The 22,601-nt window shown below is 40.4% G+C and overlaps 1 protein-coding gene across 3 annotated transcripts in view; it reads right to left on the bottom strand.

The window, feature by feature from the left end:
• INPP4B (inositol polyphosphate-4-phosphatase type II B) overlaps nucleotides 1–22,601 on the bottom strand; it is a 514,637-nt gene that overhangs the window by 80,187 nt on the left and 411,849 nt on the right. For all 3 annotated transcript variants that reach the window (XM_030563920.1, XM_030563921.1, XM_030563922.1), the window contains 4 exons: nucleotides 21,610–21,757; nucleotides 3,833–4,005; nucleotides 3,047–3,170; nucleotides 941–1,058 (listed from right to left, as the gene is read on the bottom strand). In XM_030563920.1, coding sequence (XP_030419780.1) covers nucleotides 941–1,058; nucleotides 3,047–3,170; nucleotides 3,833–4,005; nucleotides 21,610–21,757 — 563 coding nt within the window. The remainder of the gene's footprint in view (nucleotides 1–940; nucleotides 1,059–3,046; nucleotides 3,171–3,832; nucleotides 4,006–21,609; nucleotides 21,758–22,601) is intronic.

Here is a 22,601-nt window from a genome sequence, read left to right as displayed (position 1 = left end):
GTCAGGAATAATAAAGAAAAATAGTAGTGAATACCTGCTCCTTCCCCCAACAGTGGCAATGCATCTTTTCTAAAAAGTTGCTGCTTTTAGCTGAATTTAATTTACTGTCATCTTAAGAATTATATCACTATTAAGGAAATAATTCCTGCACAGGTAAAAACATTTGAAGTTTTAGACTAGGATAACAACAAAGAAAAGAAAGTTTATCACATGCAAGCTATCTTTTTCAATCCCCGTATGTTACAGACCCGATTTCTGTATTCAACTTATGTACTAAATTTCAGTACTACTTCTTTGAGAAGCAAAGTGTACTAGTATTTAAAGCACAGGTAGGGATTAAAAATATCTGTTCTTTACATCCAGCTCTGCCTCAAATGTCCTGTATGATCTTAGGAAAATCATGTAGGTTTTATTTTTCTTAATTTTGGGTTCCCAGTTTAGAGGGACATCAAGTCAGATCTTCAGAGATGCAGAGCCACATCTCCACAAACATGAATGGAAACTGAGTGCTCAGCACCCCTGAAGAAAAGGCCTCCAGTGTTTCAAACTGGGCCCCTGCATTGAGACACCCAAACTCAGAAGCCACTTTTGAAAATTTTGGCCCTGTGTGCTTCAATTTCCCCGTATATAAAAATGGATAACAACAAGTATACAACTCACAGGGACACTGTGAGAATTAATATGTATTAATATTTGTAATTTTGAGATACTCAGCTGAAGGCACTAAAAAGTTCAAAGCATTATTACCGCTACAAGCTCTTCAGGACATTACTGCCTTTACAGGCCATCTATTCACTCTTCAGACAAGTCACATTTATAGCATTTCCCACATAAGGAAACACAGCAACATGAAAAACATTGAGTTTCCACTTGATTTTACTGGCACAAGTTAAAGCTACATGTCTCTGGGCTTGTGTTTCAGGAAATGGACAATACTTACCGCCTTCCAGTTATTACAGGCAAGAAATCATTGGATTTGGCTTCAATTATTTTAAATGTTACTTTCTGTAAATCTGAAATGCCCACAGCCATATCTTCTAGCATCCCAATTTCCTCACCTGTACAGAAACATTACAAAAGATGTTAACAGATGCAGATGTGACTGACTAGCTAGTATCTATACCTGAAAGGGTTCTAGTACAATAATAAGTGTAATACATTTCAAACCAGAGTGACTAAAATTACTCTACTAAATTCACATTTAAGGCATCTAAATAAAAATAGCTGAGAACTTTCTTCACTGAATGACCTTACCAGTGTGTGTGGGTGTTGGATACTTCTGAAAATCAGGTCATTACATTCAAGGAACACAACTTTAGGGCAGCCAGGTTTCAAAATTTTGCCCATATTGACAAGCCCTTTAAAGACTGTTCTGCTCTTGGAGGGCAAATATTTTGAGTATTATAATGGGTGCAATTCTGACAGACTTGAAACAGAGAGCCCCTTATACTGAGGTAATCTTTTAGTGGGGGACAAACAGTAAAACTTGATTTTGGGACTGGCAAAGGGCTGCATAGATACCGACTGTCCCTACTTAAGTGGGATAGTCGCTATTTTCAGAAAAAACAACTCGGCCTGACTTAAAAAAATCCATTATTTTCAGCGTATTTCAAAGTGCGTTGCAATTTTTCTCTCCAAATGTCCCACTTAATAGCTATCTGTGTTGGCATCTGTGATTCAGAAACCTCTTGGTGCCAACTGGCAGGGTTACAGGTATGTAGGGTTACCGGGTTCACCAAAAGGGGTCATGTAAGGTCTCTTTTGAAAGCCTGTGTCACCCTGGTCATTATAATCATTACAAAATGTATGTGCAGATAATATATAAAAAGAGGTGTGCGTGCGTGCGTGTGTGTGTGTACAAACATGGGAAATTCTGTTCTTAAGTCCTTGTAGTTAAAGGGAAGTCACTCAAAGGTAGAATGTCTTGAGAAAAACTTCTCCATACAGGAGGTGGGAGACACTTATCTCCCTAGCTAACTATTGTGTATTGAGTGTCTTGTGGTAGAAGTTTATCAGCATACGAAGTCAAATGCTAATGAAGAGCTTACAGGGGACTTCAAAATAAAATTAACAGGAACAGGTAAACAGTGGGATTTGAGGGGGGAAGGGGTTATCCTATTTTCAATTGAAAATCAAAGGTATGGTCTGGTTATCTAGTGGTGAAAAAAGACATTCTGGAATCCTTCACCAAAGAAATAAACTGACAGTGGGTTTGCTTCATGAACAAGGGGTCTCAGTTGGCTGAAATCACTGGGAAGAACTTTGGGTGAGATAAACTTCTTTATACAGGAGAACAACTTGTTAGTTAAGTTTAGGCTATAAAAAGCACATTATAATTTTGTTTCAAAAGTAATCCTTTGTTTCCAACATTTCTGTTTGCTATCAAATGAATCTGCTATTCTTCGTTAAATAAACCTGTACTTGCTTTCTCTATAAACAAATCTAAGTACTATGTATTAAGCAAAGTTGTGTTCTAAGGTGAACTAGTAAGCTGTGGTGTATTGCGTCACAGCATCTATGAAGCAGTTGGAAATTTAAATAGCTTAGTGCTATCTTCACATCACAAGCCTGACATGTAATTTCCAGAAATACTGACTGGCAGTAGATTATAGATTTAGTAGCTATTTAAACTGGGTATCTGGGTTAGTTGTATAAACCAATTATTTAGGTCAGCCTAAACACCTGTACTAGTATAGTTTACAGTATTTTTCAAATATAAAAGTCACAATAGTTGTATTGCAGAAACTAGTCTGTTGTATTAATGACATTACAATTCAGCACTCCACGTAGAATAATTAGAATGTATATTTTCAAAAGAAACTGAACAAAAACAGATTACTATACTTTATTATGCTGAACTGACATATAGTACTATATCAATGGCTTTAACTGTGCTATTGTATGGAAGCCTGCTGTTTTGTATTGGGGTAATATTTGTTGATTCAGTAAGCCAAATTACTGAATAAAAGTTAAAATAAGAACATACTGGGTGAACTTCTTGGTTTGTAAAGAGGACTAAGCAATGTTGTTCCAGGGGAATACTTACTATACGTGCTGAGAAGTCCTTCGTACTGAACAATTAACCCAACAGTATGAAGCTGCTGTAGGAAGCCTTGATCATGTAAACTTGTGTGCAATTTGATTATAAACCCACAGACCAATCCAGCAAGCTAAACAAACAAACAAACAAACAAACAAACAAACAAACAAACAAACAAAAAGATGGTAGAAATTTTGTGGGGAAAACAGATTAATTAGTGTAACACAAGAGTTTTATAACTATGTTTGCTATTTTTCTACAGGATACAGGTTGTACTTTGGTGACTGAAGAACAAGATGGAAATTACTGTTTGGTGAATATATATAATCTCAATTGTATATTATGGTATTTTGTAGGATAATATATACATAAAATATATGGATCTCATTCTAATCTTAAATTGGTTTTGCATCCATGAAACTTCATTGACTTCCAGTGGGGTTACTTCTGGTTTACACTGCCGTTACTGAGATCAGAAAGATGCCCTTAAGTCTATTAATATTTAAGGTTGGAGTTTTCAAAGGAGCCTAGGTAATTAGGCACCCAACTCCTATTTAAATTAGATGACATTTATTCATTTAAGTCCCGTAGGCTCCTTTGCAAACCCAACCTAAATCAATTAATTGCTCATCATAGTACAGAAAATTAAAGTGAATGAATTAAAACAAATGAAGGAGTTGTGTTGCGTTAAAAGAAAAAATTAATACCTGCATGTATGCCATGATTAATTACAATAATGCAAATAACAAACAGTAATCACAACAGAGAAACAGTGACTCAAGAAGCACTTACTGCTTGACTAAAGACGATGTCTCTTCGTAGGGTCAGCATCAAATGCTGTGGCAAGCCACATGCAAGTTCCTGAAGTAGAACAAAAGTCATTGATTGCTTTGCCCTTGTCACCACCTCTCCCATGCAGTCTTTGAGTGTAATTATGAGGGGATAAAGCTGCTCATACCAGTCACCTGGAACAATACAGAACATGAAGACTAGTTATATTGTAGAAAAACCTGTAGATAAAAGCTTATTCTCGGGGACAGAGAAGTTGGCAGTGGCTGTGTAGATCCTCCAGTCCTTTCAACCCCATTCTAACCATTATGCTAGAGCAGGCTCCATGTAATAGTTATCCTGGGGAAAATATTCATCTCTCTTCCTTCTCTGGTATATCTCCCCTGTGTCTAAACTACATACTCAGGGTGGGAGCTGGGATTAGATTTAATCCCAAACAAACACTCCTGTATAAATCGAACTGTCATATTTACCTGTGTTATTATTTCCATAGCACTATAGTTATTCACAGCTCTGTAAAAAACACGTGGAAAGGCATGGGGCCAGATGTGTAAATTGTTATAGCTCACTTGAAGTTCATGGAACTATGACTGAAAAAGCGCAAATATAGCACCCATCTATAAAAAAGGAATATAAGGACAAGACAACCTGGGAAATTACAGACCAGTCAACTTAACTTCAGTACCTGGAAAGATAATGGAGCAAATAATTAATCAATTTGCAAACACCTTGAAGATAATAAGCTGATAAGTAACAGTCAGCGTGGATTTGTCAACAACAAATCATGTCAAACCAACCTAATAGCTTTCTTTGACAGGGTAACAAGCCTTGTGGATAGAGGGGAAGAGGTAGATGTGGTATATCTTGACTTGAGAAAGGCTATCTCACACAACCCTCTCATAAACAAACTAGGGAAATACATCCTATGTGGAGCTACTATAAGGTGGGTGCATAACTGGTTGGAAAACTGTTCCCAGAGAGTAGTTATCAGTGATTCACTGTCAAGCTGGAAGGGCATATGGAAAGGGGACCCCCAGGAATCTGTTCTGGGTCCGGTTCTGTTCAATATCTTCATCAATAATTTAGATAATGGCATAGAGATTACACTTATAAAGTTTGCAGACAATACTAAATCGAGAAGGATTGCAAGTGCATTGGAGGATAGGATTAAAATTCAAAATGATCTGAAGTAAACAGGATGAAATTCAATACGGACAAATGCAAAATACTCCACTTAGGAAGGAACAACCAGCAGCACACATATAAAATGGGAAATTACTGCCTACAAGAGAATACTGTGGAAAGGGATCTGGGGGTCACAGTGGATCACAAGCTAAATATGAGTCAACAGTGTAACACTGTTGCAAAAAAAGTGAACATCATCCTGGGATGTAGTAGCAGGAGTGTTGTAAGAAAGACACAAGCAGCAATTCTTCCACTTTACTCCACACTGATTAGGCCTAAACTGGATTATTGTATCCAGTGCTATATGCCACATTTCAGGACAGATATGGACAAATAGGAGAGAGTCCAGAGAAGAGCGACAAAAATGATTAAGGTCTAGAAAACATGACATATGAGGGAAGATTGAAAAAATTGGGTTTGTTTAATCTGGAGAAGAGAAGACATGGTAAGACTTTTCAAATACGTAAAAGGTTGTTACAAGGAGGAGGGAGAAAAATTGTTCTCCCTTAACCTCTGAGGAAGGAAGCAGCAGCAATGGGTTTAAATTGCAGCAAGGGAGGTTTAGGTTGGACATTAAGAAAAAATTCTTAACTGTCAGGGTGGGTAAGCCCAGGGAGGTTGTGGAGTCTCCATCATTGGAGACTTTTAAGAGTAGGTTAGACAAACACCTGTCAGGTGACTGGAGTGCAGGGGACTGTACTAAATGTGCAGGGGGCTGGACAGATAACCTCTCGAGGTCCCTTCCAGTCCTCTGATTCTTAATGTGTTCCTGAGCTGCTCATTCGTAGCCTTAGGGATCTCTCCAGGTGGTCCAATAATCACTGAGATCGTTTTTTGACAATTTACACCAGCTAACAATTTGCTCCTCATTCCTGCACTGAAGAGTTTATAATCTAAGTTATGCAGAGCTGAACAAATACAGTTTAGTTGTGAGAGTGGGAGCTTCCCACATCTGACAGGAGATCAGCCTTGGAAGGCAAGGAAAAGCAGCAGCTGGGTGCAGGATTAGCAGACTAATGTATGGTATGGGCATTAGTCATTCTTCTCTATCTTTTTTGAACTTCTTTCTATTTCTTTGTTTTGGATATTTAATAAAATGACTTTTGGAATTATCTGAAGGACAGATGTTGGGAAAGAAAATAACTACGTATCACAATATTTTGATGTTTTATTAAAGTGCATATTAAAAATAAAAGATTTTCAAATAATGAAATACTTTAAAAAATGGAATGCTTGAGTGAAATAAAAAGGTATACAACAAACCTATCTAGTGATGGACGAAAACTGGAATTATTTATCCAAACTGGCCCCATCACTACTGCACATTTGGACTTTGTAGGTTTTAATAAAATTACATGTGAATCCAAACCACCCTGGGTTTGCCTAATCTCTAATACATCACACCCAGATTCACCCTTCTCAGGAATCTGTCCAATTTTCATCACCTTACCTTAAGAATTCAGATGTGTAGAAAATACCAAGATTATACAGTGTGTGACAGACTGAATAACATACAGCAAGCCAGCGTATTTGCTGTGGATTGATGTTATTAAGGATCACAGACTTAATGAAAATATGTTCCATTTAAATATATTGTGATAGACCCAGGCCAGTTGGGTACCGCAGAATAGTCCTGTTGGAATCCAGGAAGTGGGTGGGCTTTCCTTAGGCTGGGGGGAGGTCCTTTGGCAGCGGGTGGGCGAAAGCTTCCATTCGCCCATTGCTAAAGAACCTCCCACTAGCCTAAGGGGAGGATCTACAGGTCCAGCATTCCTAATAATTGCGGGGGACAACTAAGGAGTTAACAGGAATGGGAGTGAGGTCACAGAGCTAAATGAAGGGAACCTGACAGGGACCAAGTAGAAAATCCCTGATAGCGCCCACTGCTCCTCGAAGGTGTCAAGGGAGCCAGCGGATGTTACCCAGAGGAACTCTGCACAGATACGTGAACGGACTGAGGAGTGGAAATAGGCCTCACAGTTGCAGGAAACCCCATCAGCCAACCTCCTCTCCCTGGTTTTGTAGATGGCCATTTTGGCCAGGCCTAGGAGGAGGTTGACAAGGAGGTCCCGGGACTTTGTTCAGCCATGGATAGGGAGTGCACAGATGAACAGGTGAGGGGAAAAGTGCAACCAAAACCATAATAAGATATCTAAGAGAAACTGGAATAGGGGCTGCAACCTGGCACACTCCAGATATACATGAGCCAGGGTCTCCCTCACACCGCAAAAGGGGCAGGTGTCTGGGAGGGGAGTGAACCGCACCAAGTACATGCCCGTGCTCACGGCTCCGTGAAGGAGCCACCAGCTGATGTACAGCAGAGTAGTAGAAAGCAGATATACAGGTCACTGGATAAGCAGTTTTCTGTTCTCTGGCTGACCAGAGCGGGGTGGACACATGACTCCAATTACCCTACAAAGAGTCAGTTGAGGCCATTAGGCTAATGAGAACACCTGATTCCAATTAACCTGCAAAGAGTCAGGTGAGGCTGTTAAGCTAATGTGAACACCTGACTCTAATTAAGGCTCCTCTGATATTGTAAATGAGCTGACTCCGGTTAGGCTGGGGGAAGGAAAAGGAAGCCAGAGGAAAGGAAGTGCGGCTGGGTAATGAAGACACCCTCAAGCCACTGGAAAGGGAGCCCTAAGGTAAGGGTGAAGAAGACATTGAGAGAGAGAAGCAGAAGAGCTGTGGGGAAGTGGCCCAGGGAAGTGTAGCAGCTCTGGAGGTGAAAGGTCGGCTGCTAACAGCTGCTGCCACTAGGGTCCCTGGGCCTGAACCCAGAGTAGAGGGCGGGCCCGGGTTCCCCCCAACCCACCACTACAGAAACACCTCCTGGAAGAGGAAGACAGGCCCCTGTCAGGACAGGAGGCTAAACTGTTCTTGAATAAGCCCCAGAGACAACAGAGACTGTGGGAATTCTCTCACCAACCTCCTTGTTGACTTATGATGTAAAGGGCTCAGTAGACTGTACCCTGGCCCTAGAGAGAGAAGGGCTACGTGGAGGGTCGCAGTGAGCCACTGAGGCTAGCACAGACCTCCTGGAAGTGCGGGACCCACAGAGACAAGGTTGGAGATCTGCCACAATATAAATTAAGTTGGAGATAATGGCAAATTGTTTCAAGTAACATTCCCAGCCAGATCAGTGAAGGACTAATTAACACTGGAAAGGGAAGACAGAGGTGTTCTGAGGGGAAGTTTATTTAGACTATGATTTGAAAAGATATACCCATGAACTAAATTCTGACCGAAAGTGCATGTTATGAGTCGGGAACTATGAAGAATAAAAGAAACTTTTGAAATGCTAGGTTGCAGGAGGTAGGAAATAATTATGAGGTCAGGGCAGTTATCTAATGATCTGGATTTCTTGATAAACTGGGCCCATTCAAACAAAATGTGTTTTAATAAAACCAAATGAAAAGTTATACATCTGAGAAAAATGAATGCAGGTCATATCTATTGAGCTGGTGACTGTATCCTGGAAAGCAGTGACTCTGAAAAGGATTTAAGGGTCGCAGTGGACTAGGAACTGAACGTAAGCACCCACTGCAGTGCAGTGACAAAGTCCAGTGTGATCCTTGGACATATAAACTGGGGAGTAGTTAGTGGGAGTAGGTAGGTGATTATATCTCTGTATATGACATTGGTGAGATGGAGACTGAAATGCTGTGTACAGGTCTGATGTCCACATTTTTACAAGGATGTTGAGAAATTGGAGAGGGTGCAGAGAAGACCCACAAAAATACTAAGCGCTAACAAATTTAGCAATCCAATGGAGAAGTCATAAGAACCAATGGCTAAAAACTGAAGCCAGACAAATTCAGATTAGAAATTAAGCATAGATTTGAACTGAGATGGTAATTAACTATTGGAACAAACTAATAAGGGAAGTAGTGGTGGATTCCCCATCTCCAGATGTCTTCAAATCAAGCTTGGATGCCTTTCTAGTTCAAAAAGGAATAATTTAGGGAAAGCTCTATGGTCTGTCTTATGCAGGAAGTCAGATTAGATGAATACAGCTGTCCCTTCTGGCCTTACAGTCTATAACTCTATGAAGATATGATTTAGCCAAACACTATATAAGTTATTGGGCTCATGACAGGGATAACTGAGAGAAATGTAAAGACATACAGTAAGTCATACTAGATGATCTGGTCCCTTCTGGCCTTAAGCTCTATGAATCTATGAAATAAAACCGTTTGCCCAGGAAAGCAAACACAATAAATGAGATTGGAAGACATAGCATGTGCTGTGCCAGAGAAGTAATTGTATATGGGATAAGAGCAGAGTTTATTGTCATAGTATTAATATGAAGGATGCTTCAATGCCTGATATGGTAATAAGCAAGGTCACACCTGACCTCATTAAAGTAGCCCCAAAAGTATAATTGACATTCATCCTATTTCAAGAGGTAAAAGACCGGTAATCTCTACACTGCAGCTGGGAGTAAGCCTGTCAACTTGGGCAGACAGACTCGCACTAGTGGGGCTTGAGCTAGCGCACTAAAAATAGCAGTGTGGGCATTCTGGCTTGGGCTGGAGCTCAGGCTCTGAAGCCTAGAGGGTTGGGTGAGCTTGAGAGCCTGAGCCGGGACATCCACATTGCTATTTTTTGTGCTCTAGCTCAGTTCTGTCCATCTTGGCTGGGAGACTCACTTCCAGCTGTACTATAGACATACCCCAAGGCAGTGGTTTTCAAACATTTTTTTCTGGGGACCCAGTTGAATAAAACTGTTGATGCCCGTGAACCAATGGCGCTGGGAATGAGGTGTTTGGGTGGTCAGAGGGGCTCAAGGCTGGAGCAGGGGTTGTGGGAGTGGGAGGGGATCAGGGCTCTGGGATGGGGCTGGGGATGAAGGGTTTGGGGTGCAGGAGAGGGCTTTGCATTTAGGGGAGTGCTCAGGGTTTGGGCAGGGAATTGGGGCTCGAGCTTACCTCAGGCAGCTCCTGGTCAGCGAAGCAGCAGGGGTGCTAAGGCAGGCTTCCTGCCTGTCCTGGCACCATGGGCTGCACTGCGCCCCGGAAGCAGCCAGCAGCAGGTCTGGCTCCTAGGCGGAGGCATGCAAGCAGCTCCGCACACCTCTCGCCTGCAGGTACCACCCCCCATAGCTCAACCAGCCAATGGGAGCGCAGAGCCAGTGCTTGAGGCAGGGGCAGCATGGTGTCAGAACAGGGAGGAACTAGTCTGCCTTATTCGGGCAGCACTTCCAATGGGACTTTTAACGGCTGACCAGACATGTCGTGACCAAGTGCCTTACATTCTGCGACCCTGTACTGGGTTGCGACCCACAGTTTGAAAACCACTGCCCTAAGGTGCTGAGGGTCAGGCAAAAAGACTGGCAATCACAGAGAAAGAGAGAGCAAGCATTCTGTAGAAATGTAAGTGTCATAGGGTATGTCTACATCTACAATTTTGCAGCGCTGGTTGTTACAGCTGTATTAGTACAGCTGTATAGGGCCAGCGCTGCAGAGTGGCCACACTTACAGCAACCAGCGCTGCAAGTGGTGTTAGATGTGGCCACACTGCAGCGCTGTTGGGCGGCTTCAAGGGGGGTTCGGAGAACGCGAGAGCAAACCGGGGAAGGAGACCAGCTTCGCCGCGGTTTGCTCTCGCGTTCCCCGAACCCCCCTGCAAACCGCAGGGAAGGAGACCTGCTTGCACGGGGGTTCGGGGAATGCGAGAGCAAACCGGGGAAGGAGACCAGCTTCGCCGCGGTTTGCTCTCGCGTTCCCCGAACCCCCCTGCAAACCGCAGGGAAGGAGACTTGCTTGCTCGGGGATTCGGGGAACGCGAGAGCAAACCGCAGGGAAGGAGACCTGCTTGCACGGGGGTTCGGGGAACGCGAGAGCAAACCGGGGAAGGAGACCAGCTTCGCCGCGGTTTGCTCTCGCGTTCCCCGAACCCCCCTGCAAACCGCAGGGAAGGAGACCTGCTTGCACAGGGGTTCGGGGAACGCGAGGGAAACCGGGGAAGGAGACCAGCTTCGCCGCGGTTTGCTCTCGCGTTCCCCGAACCCCCCTGCAAACCGCAGGGAAGGAGACTTGCTTGCTCGGGGATTCGGGGAACACGAGAGCAAACCGCAGGGAAGGAGACCTGCTTGCACGGGGGTTCAGGGAACGCGAGAGCAAACCGCAGGGAAGGAGACCTGCTTGCTCGGGGGTTCGGGGAACGCGAGAGCAAACTGGGGAAGGAGACCTGCTTGATTACCAGAGGCTTCCTCAGGTATGCTTATTCCACGGAGGTCAAGAAAAGAGCTGGTAAGTGTAGAGGATCACCACCGCTGGATCCTCTACACCCGAGACAAAACGGGAGTACGGCCAGCGCTGCAAACAGGGAGTTGCAGCGCTGGTGACGCCCTGCAGATGTGTACACCTCCTAAGTTGCAGCGCTGTAACCCCCTCACCAGCGCTGCAACTTTGTGATGTAGACAAGCCCATATTTTCTGATCTTGTTTCTACAAATTCGTTGATTGAGACTACCTGGGGAGAGCTAAGGAGCCTTAGATCTAGGCATGGTTTTCTTTGACAAGCTTTATTTGTTTCATTTAAAATGCTTTTGAATCTTAGAATTTTATTACAGTCTTATCTTTCAGTCAGGAAAATAAACTTCTGAACCCCAGTGAGAGGGAGAAATGGAACCAACGACATATAACTGGGATCACTCAGTCAAAGGAGATAACCCATTGATATTACAAAAAACCACAGAAGTATTTTCTTTTTATTATAGATATACTGTGTGTTACATATGGCATTCACTGCTTCAAGGAATTATTGAGGCACATACCGTGACAGGATTTTAAAAAGAGCTAGATAATTTTTAACCATCAATATAACTTAATAGCTTACTTTATATATAACTTTATATGACTTACTAACAACACTCAGTGGTTACAAGCAAGTTACAATGATCAGATTTCAGCTTCAGGTTCTAATTATTATTATTATTATATTAATCATGCCTAATGACTAATCAAGAACAGGTCCTCATTGTGCTAGACACAGAGTAGTAGAAAGTTCCTGCCCTGAAGAGTTTACAATCTAAATAGGAAATCATCTGATTCCCTCTCTTTTCCAAAGTATTCCACATAAGATTCAGTGCACTGGTTGTTGGGAGAGTGTGCTTTCTTCTATAGCGTCAAATTTTGTCCACTAGTGACTTATCAGGAAACAGACTATTGTATCTGAAGCAGTGGGCTAGAAAAGAATGGCAATTGCAGTGCAGGGCTGTAGGCCTCTATCGTCTGTGTTCAATGTACAGTAAGTAAAGAAAAGATATTACTTAAAGACTTGTCATCTCTTTTCTTAATGAAAGGTCCCAAATACAGTTTGCAAATACGTACATTTAGCAGAACCCTAATTTTGTGAATACTTCCAATACCGTCATAACTGTGGGTTTACATAATCAAATTTGCCCTGATTATAGCATAGAGCTGGTTCAGCAGAAAAGGAGAGGAGGAGAGAAGTCTTCCAGGGACCTTCAGTCTTGCAATACTCGTAAATGCTGCAGGACTGACATTTGGCTCCTAGGGAGCTCACAAGCACTGCACAACTATATCTCCCACAAGTCTTGGGGACATCACAAGAGTGGATCTTAACTCAGTGCAACCCTATGGAACATAACTACACTCCAGTTAACACAGACTTTTCAGTTTAAGAGATTTCAGACATGCACACAACATTTAACTTACCACCAAAACAAAGTCAATTCTGAGATTAACAGCTGTTGCTGTCAAAGAGCACACAGCAACCTATATCCAACTGAAACTTCATTGTGAATAGACAGAATTCTAATTATTCAAACTGAAATTTATGCTGGACAACAGAATAGAAACGCTTAATGTTGTCAGTGTTGGGAGTACTTTACGTTTATACCAACACCACTATACTAATTAATAAAGTACTTTTCAAGATCTAAAAGCATGGAAGTACTAAATATTATTCTACTCGATTATCAGAGGTGCTTAAAACCTTGGTTTTATATCTCACACAAAAGGTGGCACCACTAATAGCACCGTACTCATTAATGTCATGAAAATCACTGGAGATTCAGTAATTGGAACCTCTTTCTATATCTACTACTGAACTAAAACCACTTCCTGCAGCACGCAAATGGGCAGTCTCTAGGCATCTCCCTGCAACTGTGTTTGTAGTGTCATAGCCCACACAGTGATAAAAACAGGGCATGCCTGATTAACTTGATCTCTGAGAGTTGACCTTGTATATTAAATAAACAAAGGATTAGGATAATCTTATTTTTTAATCAAAAATTCTCACACTGAATATCTAAAAATGTCTCAACTCCTGTTGAATTTTTAAGTTCCTCAAACACTATGAAATGGCAGCAAAATTACCCATCAAAATATTTATATCATTTACAATATACATCTCTCTAGTCATGTTTTAAAAAGCAGTTTTCCAAAATCTCTAGGCTCACTACATTTCGTCTGATCTAGGAGGAACACATTCAGTTTTGGACAATAATAGAATGTTATTCTAGAATATAAACAGAATTACTTTTTTCCTGCAGGGTACAAGATAAAATTATTAACACTGAACTAAATTACTTGTACCAATCATCTGACTGTTTATACTGAATTTTTGTTCATTCATTCAACACAGAATATGTTTAATCTCCAGTAGGTGGAGCTAGAAAATAAGTCTGAAACAAGATTGCATTATCACTTACTATTCTCCATTATAAAATTAGAATAGCCCTTTACATTTAGAAACTAGGGAATTTACCCACTGAAGGATAAAGTCTCATATTTTTGTTTTAGTTTTTTTAAAAATAAAGATTAGTTCTTGAATAAGTACCAAACTGCCTAGCCTGGAGACACCATAGGGAACAGCAGTGCAAGCTTCCCCTCTATGCCTTGTCAATATGCCTCTAAGGGTGGTCTCCACGATCATTCAACCCTTGGCATCTCTAAAAAACACCAAGAAGGATGCCAGTTGTGATGGTGGATTTTCAGGTGCAGACACTTTTCCACTAGGAACTGAACTGAGATCACCAGTTCATTCCACATAGATCTTTGAACAGCCATCAGAAGCAATTTTGGTAGCTACTGCATTTGATAGCTACTGCATTTTCACCAAGAGGTGAAAAAATCTGTATTAAATTACCAGTATCAGGAGCCTTCCAGTCCCATGCAAAACCCTAATTTAGTAGGATTTATATACACAATTCACATCAATTTTAGCAAAATTTGTGCATGTCAATACCCAGTGGACGAAGTTGAGTCACACACACACACCTCTGAGTGTAAACTGTACACCACCACAAGATATTGATCTCATTTATATTCTGAGTTTTCATCCCAAATACACATACAAGGGCTAAAAGTGAAAGATGAATTTAGCTTTTTAGTTCTAAATAGTATTTTAAGCCCATTCGCTCAGGAACAACTAGATATTTTTATTTTCACTGTTTGTGTGCAAACTGTACCTGGTAATGGCAGTTGCAGTCAGTGCTGTTGCTCCTTCAACCTCTGCTTTCACTTCACACTTTTTATGCTACTTAAAAAAGTGTTATTTTGGTTAGCTAACTGCTTAACAAGCTGAGGAAGTTGAGGGTAAATTGCCAGAAATGTAACCATTTAAAAACTGATAAAGCTATGCTCAAATAATATTTTCATGAATTCAGCTATGAATTTTTTCTTTTGCACAATGAGCTTTTTACTGCTATTAGGCTGCTTTTGGGAACTGAGGTCTATATGATTTATATGAACACCCTCCTCCTCCAACCCCCCTCCATACTACAGTTTGGAGTTTATTACAGACTTCAGCACACTTGGCTAGACTATAACTGTCTCATATCTGAGAGTATTTCTACTCTGCAATAAAACACCTGTGGCTGGCCTGTGTCAACTGACTTGAGCTCATGGGGCTCAGACTATGGTGCTATGACGTTGCAGTGTAGATGTTTGGACTCCCTGCCCTCTCTCACAGGGCCCCAGAGTCCAGGCTTCAGTCTGAGCGTCTACACTTCAATTTTATAGCCGAGTGAGCAGAGTCAGCTGACACAGTCCAGCAGCAGGTGTTTTATTGCAGGGCACACACACTCTGAGAGGCTTTATAAGAGTACTTTATAAAGAGAAAACACTGTTGTTTGAGAGCATGAGCCAGATTCAGCCCTAGGTTCTGTTGTCTTATGTAGTCATAAGTTAGGGTGGGAGAAGCAGTGAGAAGAATGGCAGTGGTGTAAGGTCCCACATAGCTTCCCCTCTGTCACAGAGTCTGCACTCAGACAGCACAGCTCCAAACTGCATGTTGCTGTCCTGGAGGGGGCATGGCTTGGAAAGCCAGAAGGCACTCTTAATTGAGAACACCTCAGTCAGTCTGAAGCAGAGCAGTGTGGCTACTATGGAATCCTGATTACAACTTAAAGCTGCACTTTCCTAGTGGAATTCCTGAGGGAAGGAAGTGGTGCAAACTACCTCTCCCCAACCCAGTTGTGTGTACTAAGCACAAATACTGACCCTTCAGACTAATACAAGAAATCTATTCATAGCAAAAGTAAAGGCTTGACAGAATCAGGCACCTAAGGCCATGTAAACAAAAAAATCAAAAACACGTCCACATTACAGGCCAAATTTTTCTGTGCAATTACCATGGCTACATGTGCAAATAGTCTGTCTGGCATTCAACTGGGAATTTCTGCAACTCCCATACCCAAATTGCATCTGCACAGCGGTAATTGCTCATACAAATTAGGCAAGCTACATTAGGATATATACTTTTTTGCACGGTCATAGACTCCTGACCTTTTCAAAATCAGGCCCAGTATATGCACAGCGTAACTGGGCCCTTTAATGAGAACTGAAATATACTAGCTGTGAGCTAGCAAAACCCCAAGCTTCTCTCTTACTTTTCCCAGCAACATACTTAGAGGATTCAGATGCGGCTAATTCTAGCTTTGCAGCCTAATACCATACACTCCTTACTGTAAAGGGAGCAAAAATGGTACAGACGTCTATGGCTTTCAACTGTCTCAAAATTAAAATGGTATGAAATTAAAAAACAGGAGAGTTGAATGACAACAGAAAGCAGAAGGAAGTGGGAGCTATGATAATGAAAAGGTAGCTGGGACTGCACACTATGAGTAATTTCACTATATGCACTATCTAATCTCTTTCACTTTTATTTACATGAACTATGTAAATAAACTACTCAGACAGGCTATGAAATAGGTCAAAGGACATAATGAAGGAACAAAAAGTGCTGTCTTAATATTCAATATTCAACAGGTTAGATATAGTCTAATGTCTCAAGGGAAGAAGCAGAAAAAAACAAGCTTCACATGCTACCAAATAATGAACCTTCTTAATCTAAAATGTATTATGACCATGACTGAAATAATTAGTTTCAGGTAAACTTCTGATAGAGAGATCAGAAATCTTATTTATCATAGTTCAAATATTTTATATATTAGTACTATAAAATGACAGTTAAGTTCTTCCTTTTTCCAATGAGGACTTTGAGCTAGGTTTAACTCAAAGACAGTAGCTATGCCCTTTGGGAAGGGGCCATGTCTCACCACACATTTGTGCAGCATTTAGCACAAGGGGACCCCCATCCTGAGAAGGCCTCTGTGTATTACTGCAGTAAATGTAATCAAATAATAACAGCTTCACCTCTTTGCTGTATGGAAAGCAGAACTTGCTGTAATGTTTATTTTAACTGCACAACTTTGATGCTGAAGTGGAACAATTTACAGTTTATGGAGATTGCTATTCTACTGCCTAAAACCTAAAATTTTCCATATAATCACAGTGATTAACAGTGGACGCTGAAACCATCTGACCACACTAAATATGAGTGTGCCCTCAGCATTGTTTAGGAAAGAAATCAGAAGCCATACCGAAAACAAATGAAGAAGGATGATAACCTGAGAAAGGAAGTAAGTCAATCTAAAACACAATAAATAGGATTAACAAAATAACACTTGATATAAAATTGCTATCTTGCTCTGGATTTTCTGACAGTATTTTAAAACATTATTGATTCATTTAAACACCATCTCCCTCCCTCCTGCACTGCAGACATTGAGTCTTTTAGAAAGACGTTATTCCCTCCTACCATCCATCAGTTAATTCAAGTTGTTGAAGCTGGGCAGTCTTACAGTTTGAGTGACAGAGAGAGAGAGAGAGAGAGAGAGAGAGAGCGTGCTAAGTAAAGGGAGAAAGAGAAGAAAAAAGGAAAGAGAAAGATGAAAATAACAGATATGAGGAGTATATAAGGGCTGTGGAAGTAGAAGAATAAAGGAGTTCCAAAGGAAAACTACAGAAAAGGAGAATGTGAAATAAGAGACAGGGAAGAGAAGAGACAGAAAATGGAGGAACACAAGAGAAAAGTTTATGGAAATTTCCATGCTCCTGCTCCTGAAAGTAGATGGCATCTGATGCTTACATAAAATACATTTCCACTAGGGAACTTTTATGCAGAAAACTCTTCACTTGAGGAAGAAAACTAAAAAGGGAACATGTCATTGTTTCAAATCCCCACCAGTTACTCTGTAACAGAGACAGACACTGGTTCAGGTGCAAAAGCACCTGACTCCCTAAAGCACGCAATTACAAAAGTGCTCCAATCTAGACCTGTGGGGTCCCTCTCAATTGCATCCAGCAGATCATTCCACAAAACTATCCTAGCAGTCCGTCCACCTACAAATCTTAGCATATACATTAAGATGAACGTAGAATCCTCTGCTTGCATGAGAGCAAGCTACTGCATGGTACAGACTGGTAACACTGAAATCCTTAAAAAAGGACTTTCACAGTCTGAGTATTATGAAACAAAAAAGGGAAAATAACAATTTAACTTTGTCAAGTAATTTTCCATAATAAAACACTGAGGCTTAAGAAACAATGTTCTCCCTTAAAACCCATCTTCTCTTTATGCTTTATCCTGCAGTGAAATCATAATCCTGTGCTGATGACACCATAGTCTGTTACCTTGGAAACTGGTATCTCAAAATCAGCCTTAAGAATATACTCAACGGGTCAGACTGTAAGAAAAGACAGATTAAGGAGGGCATAATCCTTGTTTGAAGTAAGTATCTATGAGAGGGGAAAAAAGCCAAAAAGGTAAATGTATTCACATTTTAAAATTTAGGAAATTTAATACAATGGATATGTTACACATCCTAAAATTCAGGAAGTATATACTCAGAGCGTGCAAAGAAAATGAAACCCTACCTTTTCACCCTTTGAGTATGTATTATGATGCAGTCCTTAATTGACTGAAACATATCCTATTGCTCAGATAATCCAATATATCATGATAACATTTTCTACAACCTTAGATACGCAGGTGTAGAATCCTGTAACATTTTTTCCATTTTTTTAATACCTACACTAATTTTATGTCATAACGATGAAATATATCTTTACTGACAGCCCTTTTACATGATCAGTTCTCTTCTCTTCAAGGTACATATTTTAATAATCTGGTTATAATTTCATGTATTATATATATTTTCTTTTCAACCAACAGCACAGCTTTTCTTATAGGGTCAGTTTGAGGACTGAGCTAGTCAATTAGGAAGCTAACTGAGTTAACTAGGGACCTATGCATGCTAGTACATTTACAGTATTACTCAGTTTTGTTATGTTTCAGTTGTGGTATAACATGTAAGTAACATCCATTGAGAATTTTTCATATAAATGACTTTCATGGACTTTGTCTTGCATACACAAAATAGTATACAGCATTGCAAGATGTAAATGTGTATCTACAGCTGTAAAATCTCATGGTACTATGCTGGATTTCTTGAGAAATAGTATGACATCATGTAATGTAACCAAAGGCTACATATACCCTGTGGAGCAGAATTTAAGTTCAGTTTATCACCTTGACTATGGCATTTCCTGATTTTTGCGTACACAACCATAAACGTTTAATCTTCCATCTCACACTCTTAAAACAGAGAGAGAGAGAGAGAAAAAAATCACCTTTAGGCAGAGATCACACATGGAAAATTTTGGCCTCAGAAGGCAAAAGTTTCAGAACATTATCAGGAAGGTATATTGGAGTCTATTACGCAACCTGAACTACACCAGTTCCTGCTGCTCTCCAATACCTGAAAGCTTTCCACGCTGTGGAGATAACTTTTTAAAGTAAGTTCTACAATAGGAGGCAACTTTCAAAACATTTCAGTTTCTAGGTCTACCCTTCCCAGCTCCACTTTAAGCCATCAAAATTTAATGCAGAAATGAAGCCACGCCTCCTAACAAATCAAACATAACAAAATAAAGAACCTACAATTTACAACTAAGTAGACATTGAAGAAATCCAGAAAAGGTCTTTAAAACACCCCAATTCTGTTCTCATTGAAGTCAAGTCATATGAACTTCACTGGGAGCATGGTCAGGCCCTTAGTAAACATCTGAGAAGAAATAAGGGCAGAATTTAATAAAAAACGAAGAATTTGCTTCATTGTCATAATTACTACAAAGTTTGCTTATTCTTGGCCTGTTTTTCAACTCTAGAAGAGATTTTATGAGCAGAACAAATGATGTCTCCTGTAATTTCCTCAGATTAAAAACAGTACTGTTGCTTAGCATAGGGCAGGATTGTAATTAGCTTGGAGAACATTTAGCACATTTCTTAAATCCCTTTCAAGCTAAACATTTTTGGGGGAAGGTAATTCAAAGTAGTTTTGAATTTGAGAGATAAAGATTCTAATCAACTTTTCACCTGGCTTTGTAAATTACAAGCCTGAGTGTAAGCTTTTGTCCCTTTGTTATAGCTAAAGGTAAAATATCATACACAAATAGAATGGGACTAGTCAAATGTGTTTCAATCTAAAGAGCACCACCAGGAAAATGTTCATGAGGCTTGAAAGAGCAAGGGAAAATGGACTTTTAAAACTTATACTTCTCTAATTTCTTATTTTTGTGGGCAGAGGACTTCCAAAACACATACACAAAGTTCTAAGTTTCCTTCAGTTAAGGTAAACAAAATTAAAATAATGTAAAATCTTGTTCTACAGCCAAAATGATCCATGCCATCTGGAGAATAGATAGAGAACTGTACATATCTAACACACAGGTAGCATAACAGAGGCCTCATTTGCAAAACAAATCCAATATTCATTATTGAGAAATCTACTATTACTTCATGATGTTGAAAAAAAAACTAGTAAGAGTTAATTATCATCATGGAGGGGGGGAAAGGGGAGGAGCGTGGTGACGAGAAAGAGGAACAGTTTGTCACAAGAACATCTAAGATTCAGTTTTGTTGTCTTTATCAGACCCAGGACTGTTGAGTTTCCCTTCCTGAAGACAGTTTCAAACTGAAGACTATTCCTAGCTGATCTGTGAGATTTTGTTCCTCACTCCAGCGTACAAGAAATATTCCAAGTAGAACACAGTTCTGAATCCATATACTGTGCCCACACTCCACTCCCACAAATTATTACAGGAGAATAAAGAAGAGACCAAAAAATTGCCACCCATTCCCCTGACCTTACAGCTGAGGTAGATTCTCACCTCCTATAGAGAGGAACTCTCAGAAGCAAATGTAACAGGTAAGAAAAGTTTCCATCTCTTTACTATAAAAATAAAGTGGCACATTTGATGCAGAAACTTTGGATGCCAGTCTTGGCACAAATCTCTGGTATTGGTAAATAAGTTGGCCTTCCAGCTGCATTAAAATTAGGGCTACAGCTAAAATCCCAGCATCAGTACACAAATAGGATGGAATAATAGCTTTAATTAAATAACCAAACCTTATAAAATTTCTAATAATTTGTTCTAAAACCAAGCCATGAAAATGTGGGAAACACATAAAGATGTAATTACAGGATAAAAGAAAACACTGTCCCACTAAATAAAAGGAAGAGTAGGTTTTCCAGCAGTTTGCAGCCCAGAATTTGGTTCTGCTTCCAAGACCCTTTCCTTGAGTCTTGGAATACCATACACCTTCAAAGAGGCACTTTTAGATTCATTGCAACACAGACAAAACAAGATTCTCATCTTGGATTTATACAGCAGATCTTGACTTTATATTTCACTCTCTGTGCAAATGAAAACAATTAGAAATCCAGACATGTAGGAAGAACAGAATAATGGAGCCAAGAAACACTATGTGGATCTGCGAGAATTTTCTCCACAGCATATTGTTAAATCATCCTCTACCTAATATCCAGTTCTGCAGAAACTGATGCATTCACAAAAGAGAAGCAACTTTATCTTTAAAAATTTGATTTTGGAACCAGCAAAGGATTTATGAGCAAAAGACATTTTGAAAGTATGTGTTAAAATTTCCTTAATATATGCTCTTGAGTCATTTTCTGAATGGTAGTTTCACGAAAAACCTAAAATAGATTAAATTATGTCAGAGACTTCAAAGGAAAACACTGTTCTTTCAAGGAGGCTTTTATGTAGCACAAAAAATTGAGCACTGCAAGCAGTTCTTGAGTGCACAACTGAGATGCAATTTGATAAACAGCTTTCTGTCATTCAAGGCTAGGAATGTACAAAACCATACTATCAGCACTTTCATCAACAACACTATTCACTCTTTCTATCTCATTTTTATTGTGATTTTTTTCATTTTATTTACCCAGTCAATCATAAAAAATAGGTTTCTTACCACTTGTATGTGATACCATGTGATCTGCAGATGAAGGGTCATTTTCGCTTTCCTTAATGCCGTTGCTGCTGTTGTCTTTTTCAAGTAGTCTGTCCACCATTGCAATAATGCAGTTTAAACTCTTCCCCACATTGGTCCACACCCTATCCTGAAAAGAGCATCAGTTTCACTACACATTATTGAAAGAAGCATAGAGAGAGATGTATTAGTAGACCACTGGCTTCTTAATATTGTCTACAGTAGAACTACTGAATTGTAAAGTGAAAATTAGGTGTCTACAAATGATGTAACTTAACATCTTTACACAGCATCATTTCAAGAACTTTTTTTCCATTGTCCCTGTTTCTTTTCTCTACTCAGACCCTATGCCACCAGCACTCCCAGCTATCTCCGTGACACCAGATTTCCTGAGGAAACAACAATGCATTGGTGACCTTCCAGAAAACACCATCCTAGCCACCATGGATGTAGAGGCTCTCTACACAAACATCCCACACACAGATGGAATACAAGTTGTCAGGAACAGTATCCCTGATGATGCCACAGCACAACTGGCTGCTGAGCTCTGTGCTTTTATCCTCACACACAACTATTTCAAATTTGATGACAATATATATCTCCAGATCAGTGGCACCACTATGGGCACCCGCACCGCCCCACAATATGCCAGTATTTTTATGGCCGACCTGGAACAATGCTTCCTCAGCTCTCGTCCACTCACGCCCCTTCTCTACCTACACTACATTGATGACATCTTCATCATCTGTACCCATGGGAAGGAGACTCTAGAAAAATTCCACCACGATTTCAACAGCTTCCACCCCACCATCAACCTCAGCCTGGACCAATCTACATGGGAGGTCCACTTCCTAGACACCACGGTGCAAATAAGTGATGGTCACTTTAACACAACCTTATACCGAGAACCTACCGACCGCTATGCCTACCTCCATTCCTCCAGCTTCCATCCCGGGCACATCACACGATGCACT

This window comes from Gopherus evgoodei, chromosome 5, assembly GCF_007399415.2.
Source record: "Gopherus evgoodei ecotype Sinaloan lineage chromosome 5, rGopEvg1_v1.p, whole genome shotgun sequence".
Lineage (NCBI taxonomy): Eukaryota > Metazoa > Chordata > Testudines > Testudinidae > Gopherus > Gopherus evgoodei.
The sequence above is the reverse complement of the archived record's forward strand: the minus strand, read 5'-3'. Positions and strand labels throughout refer to the sequence as shown.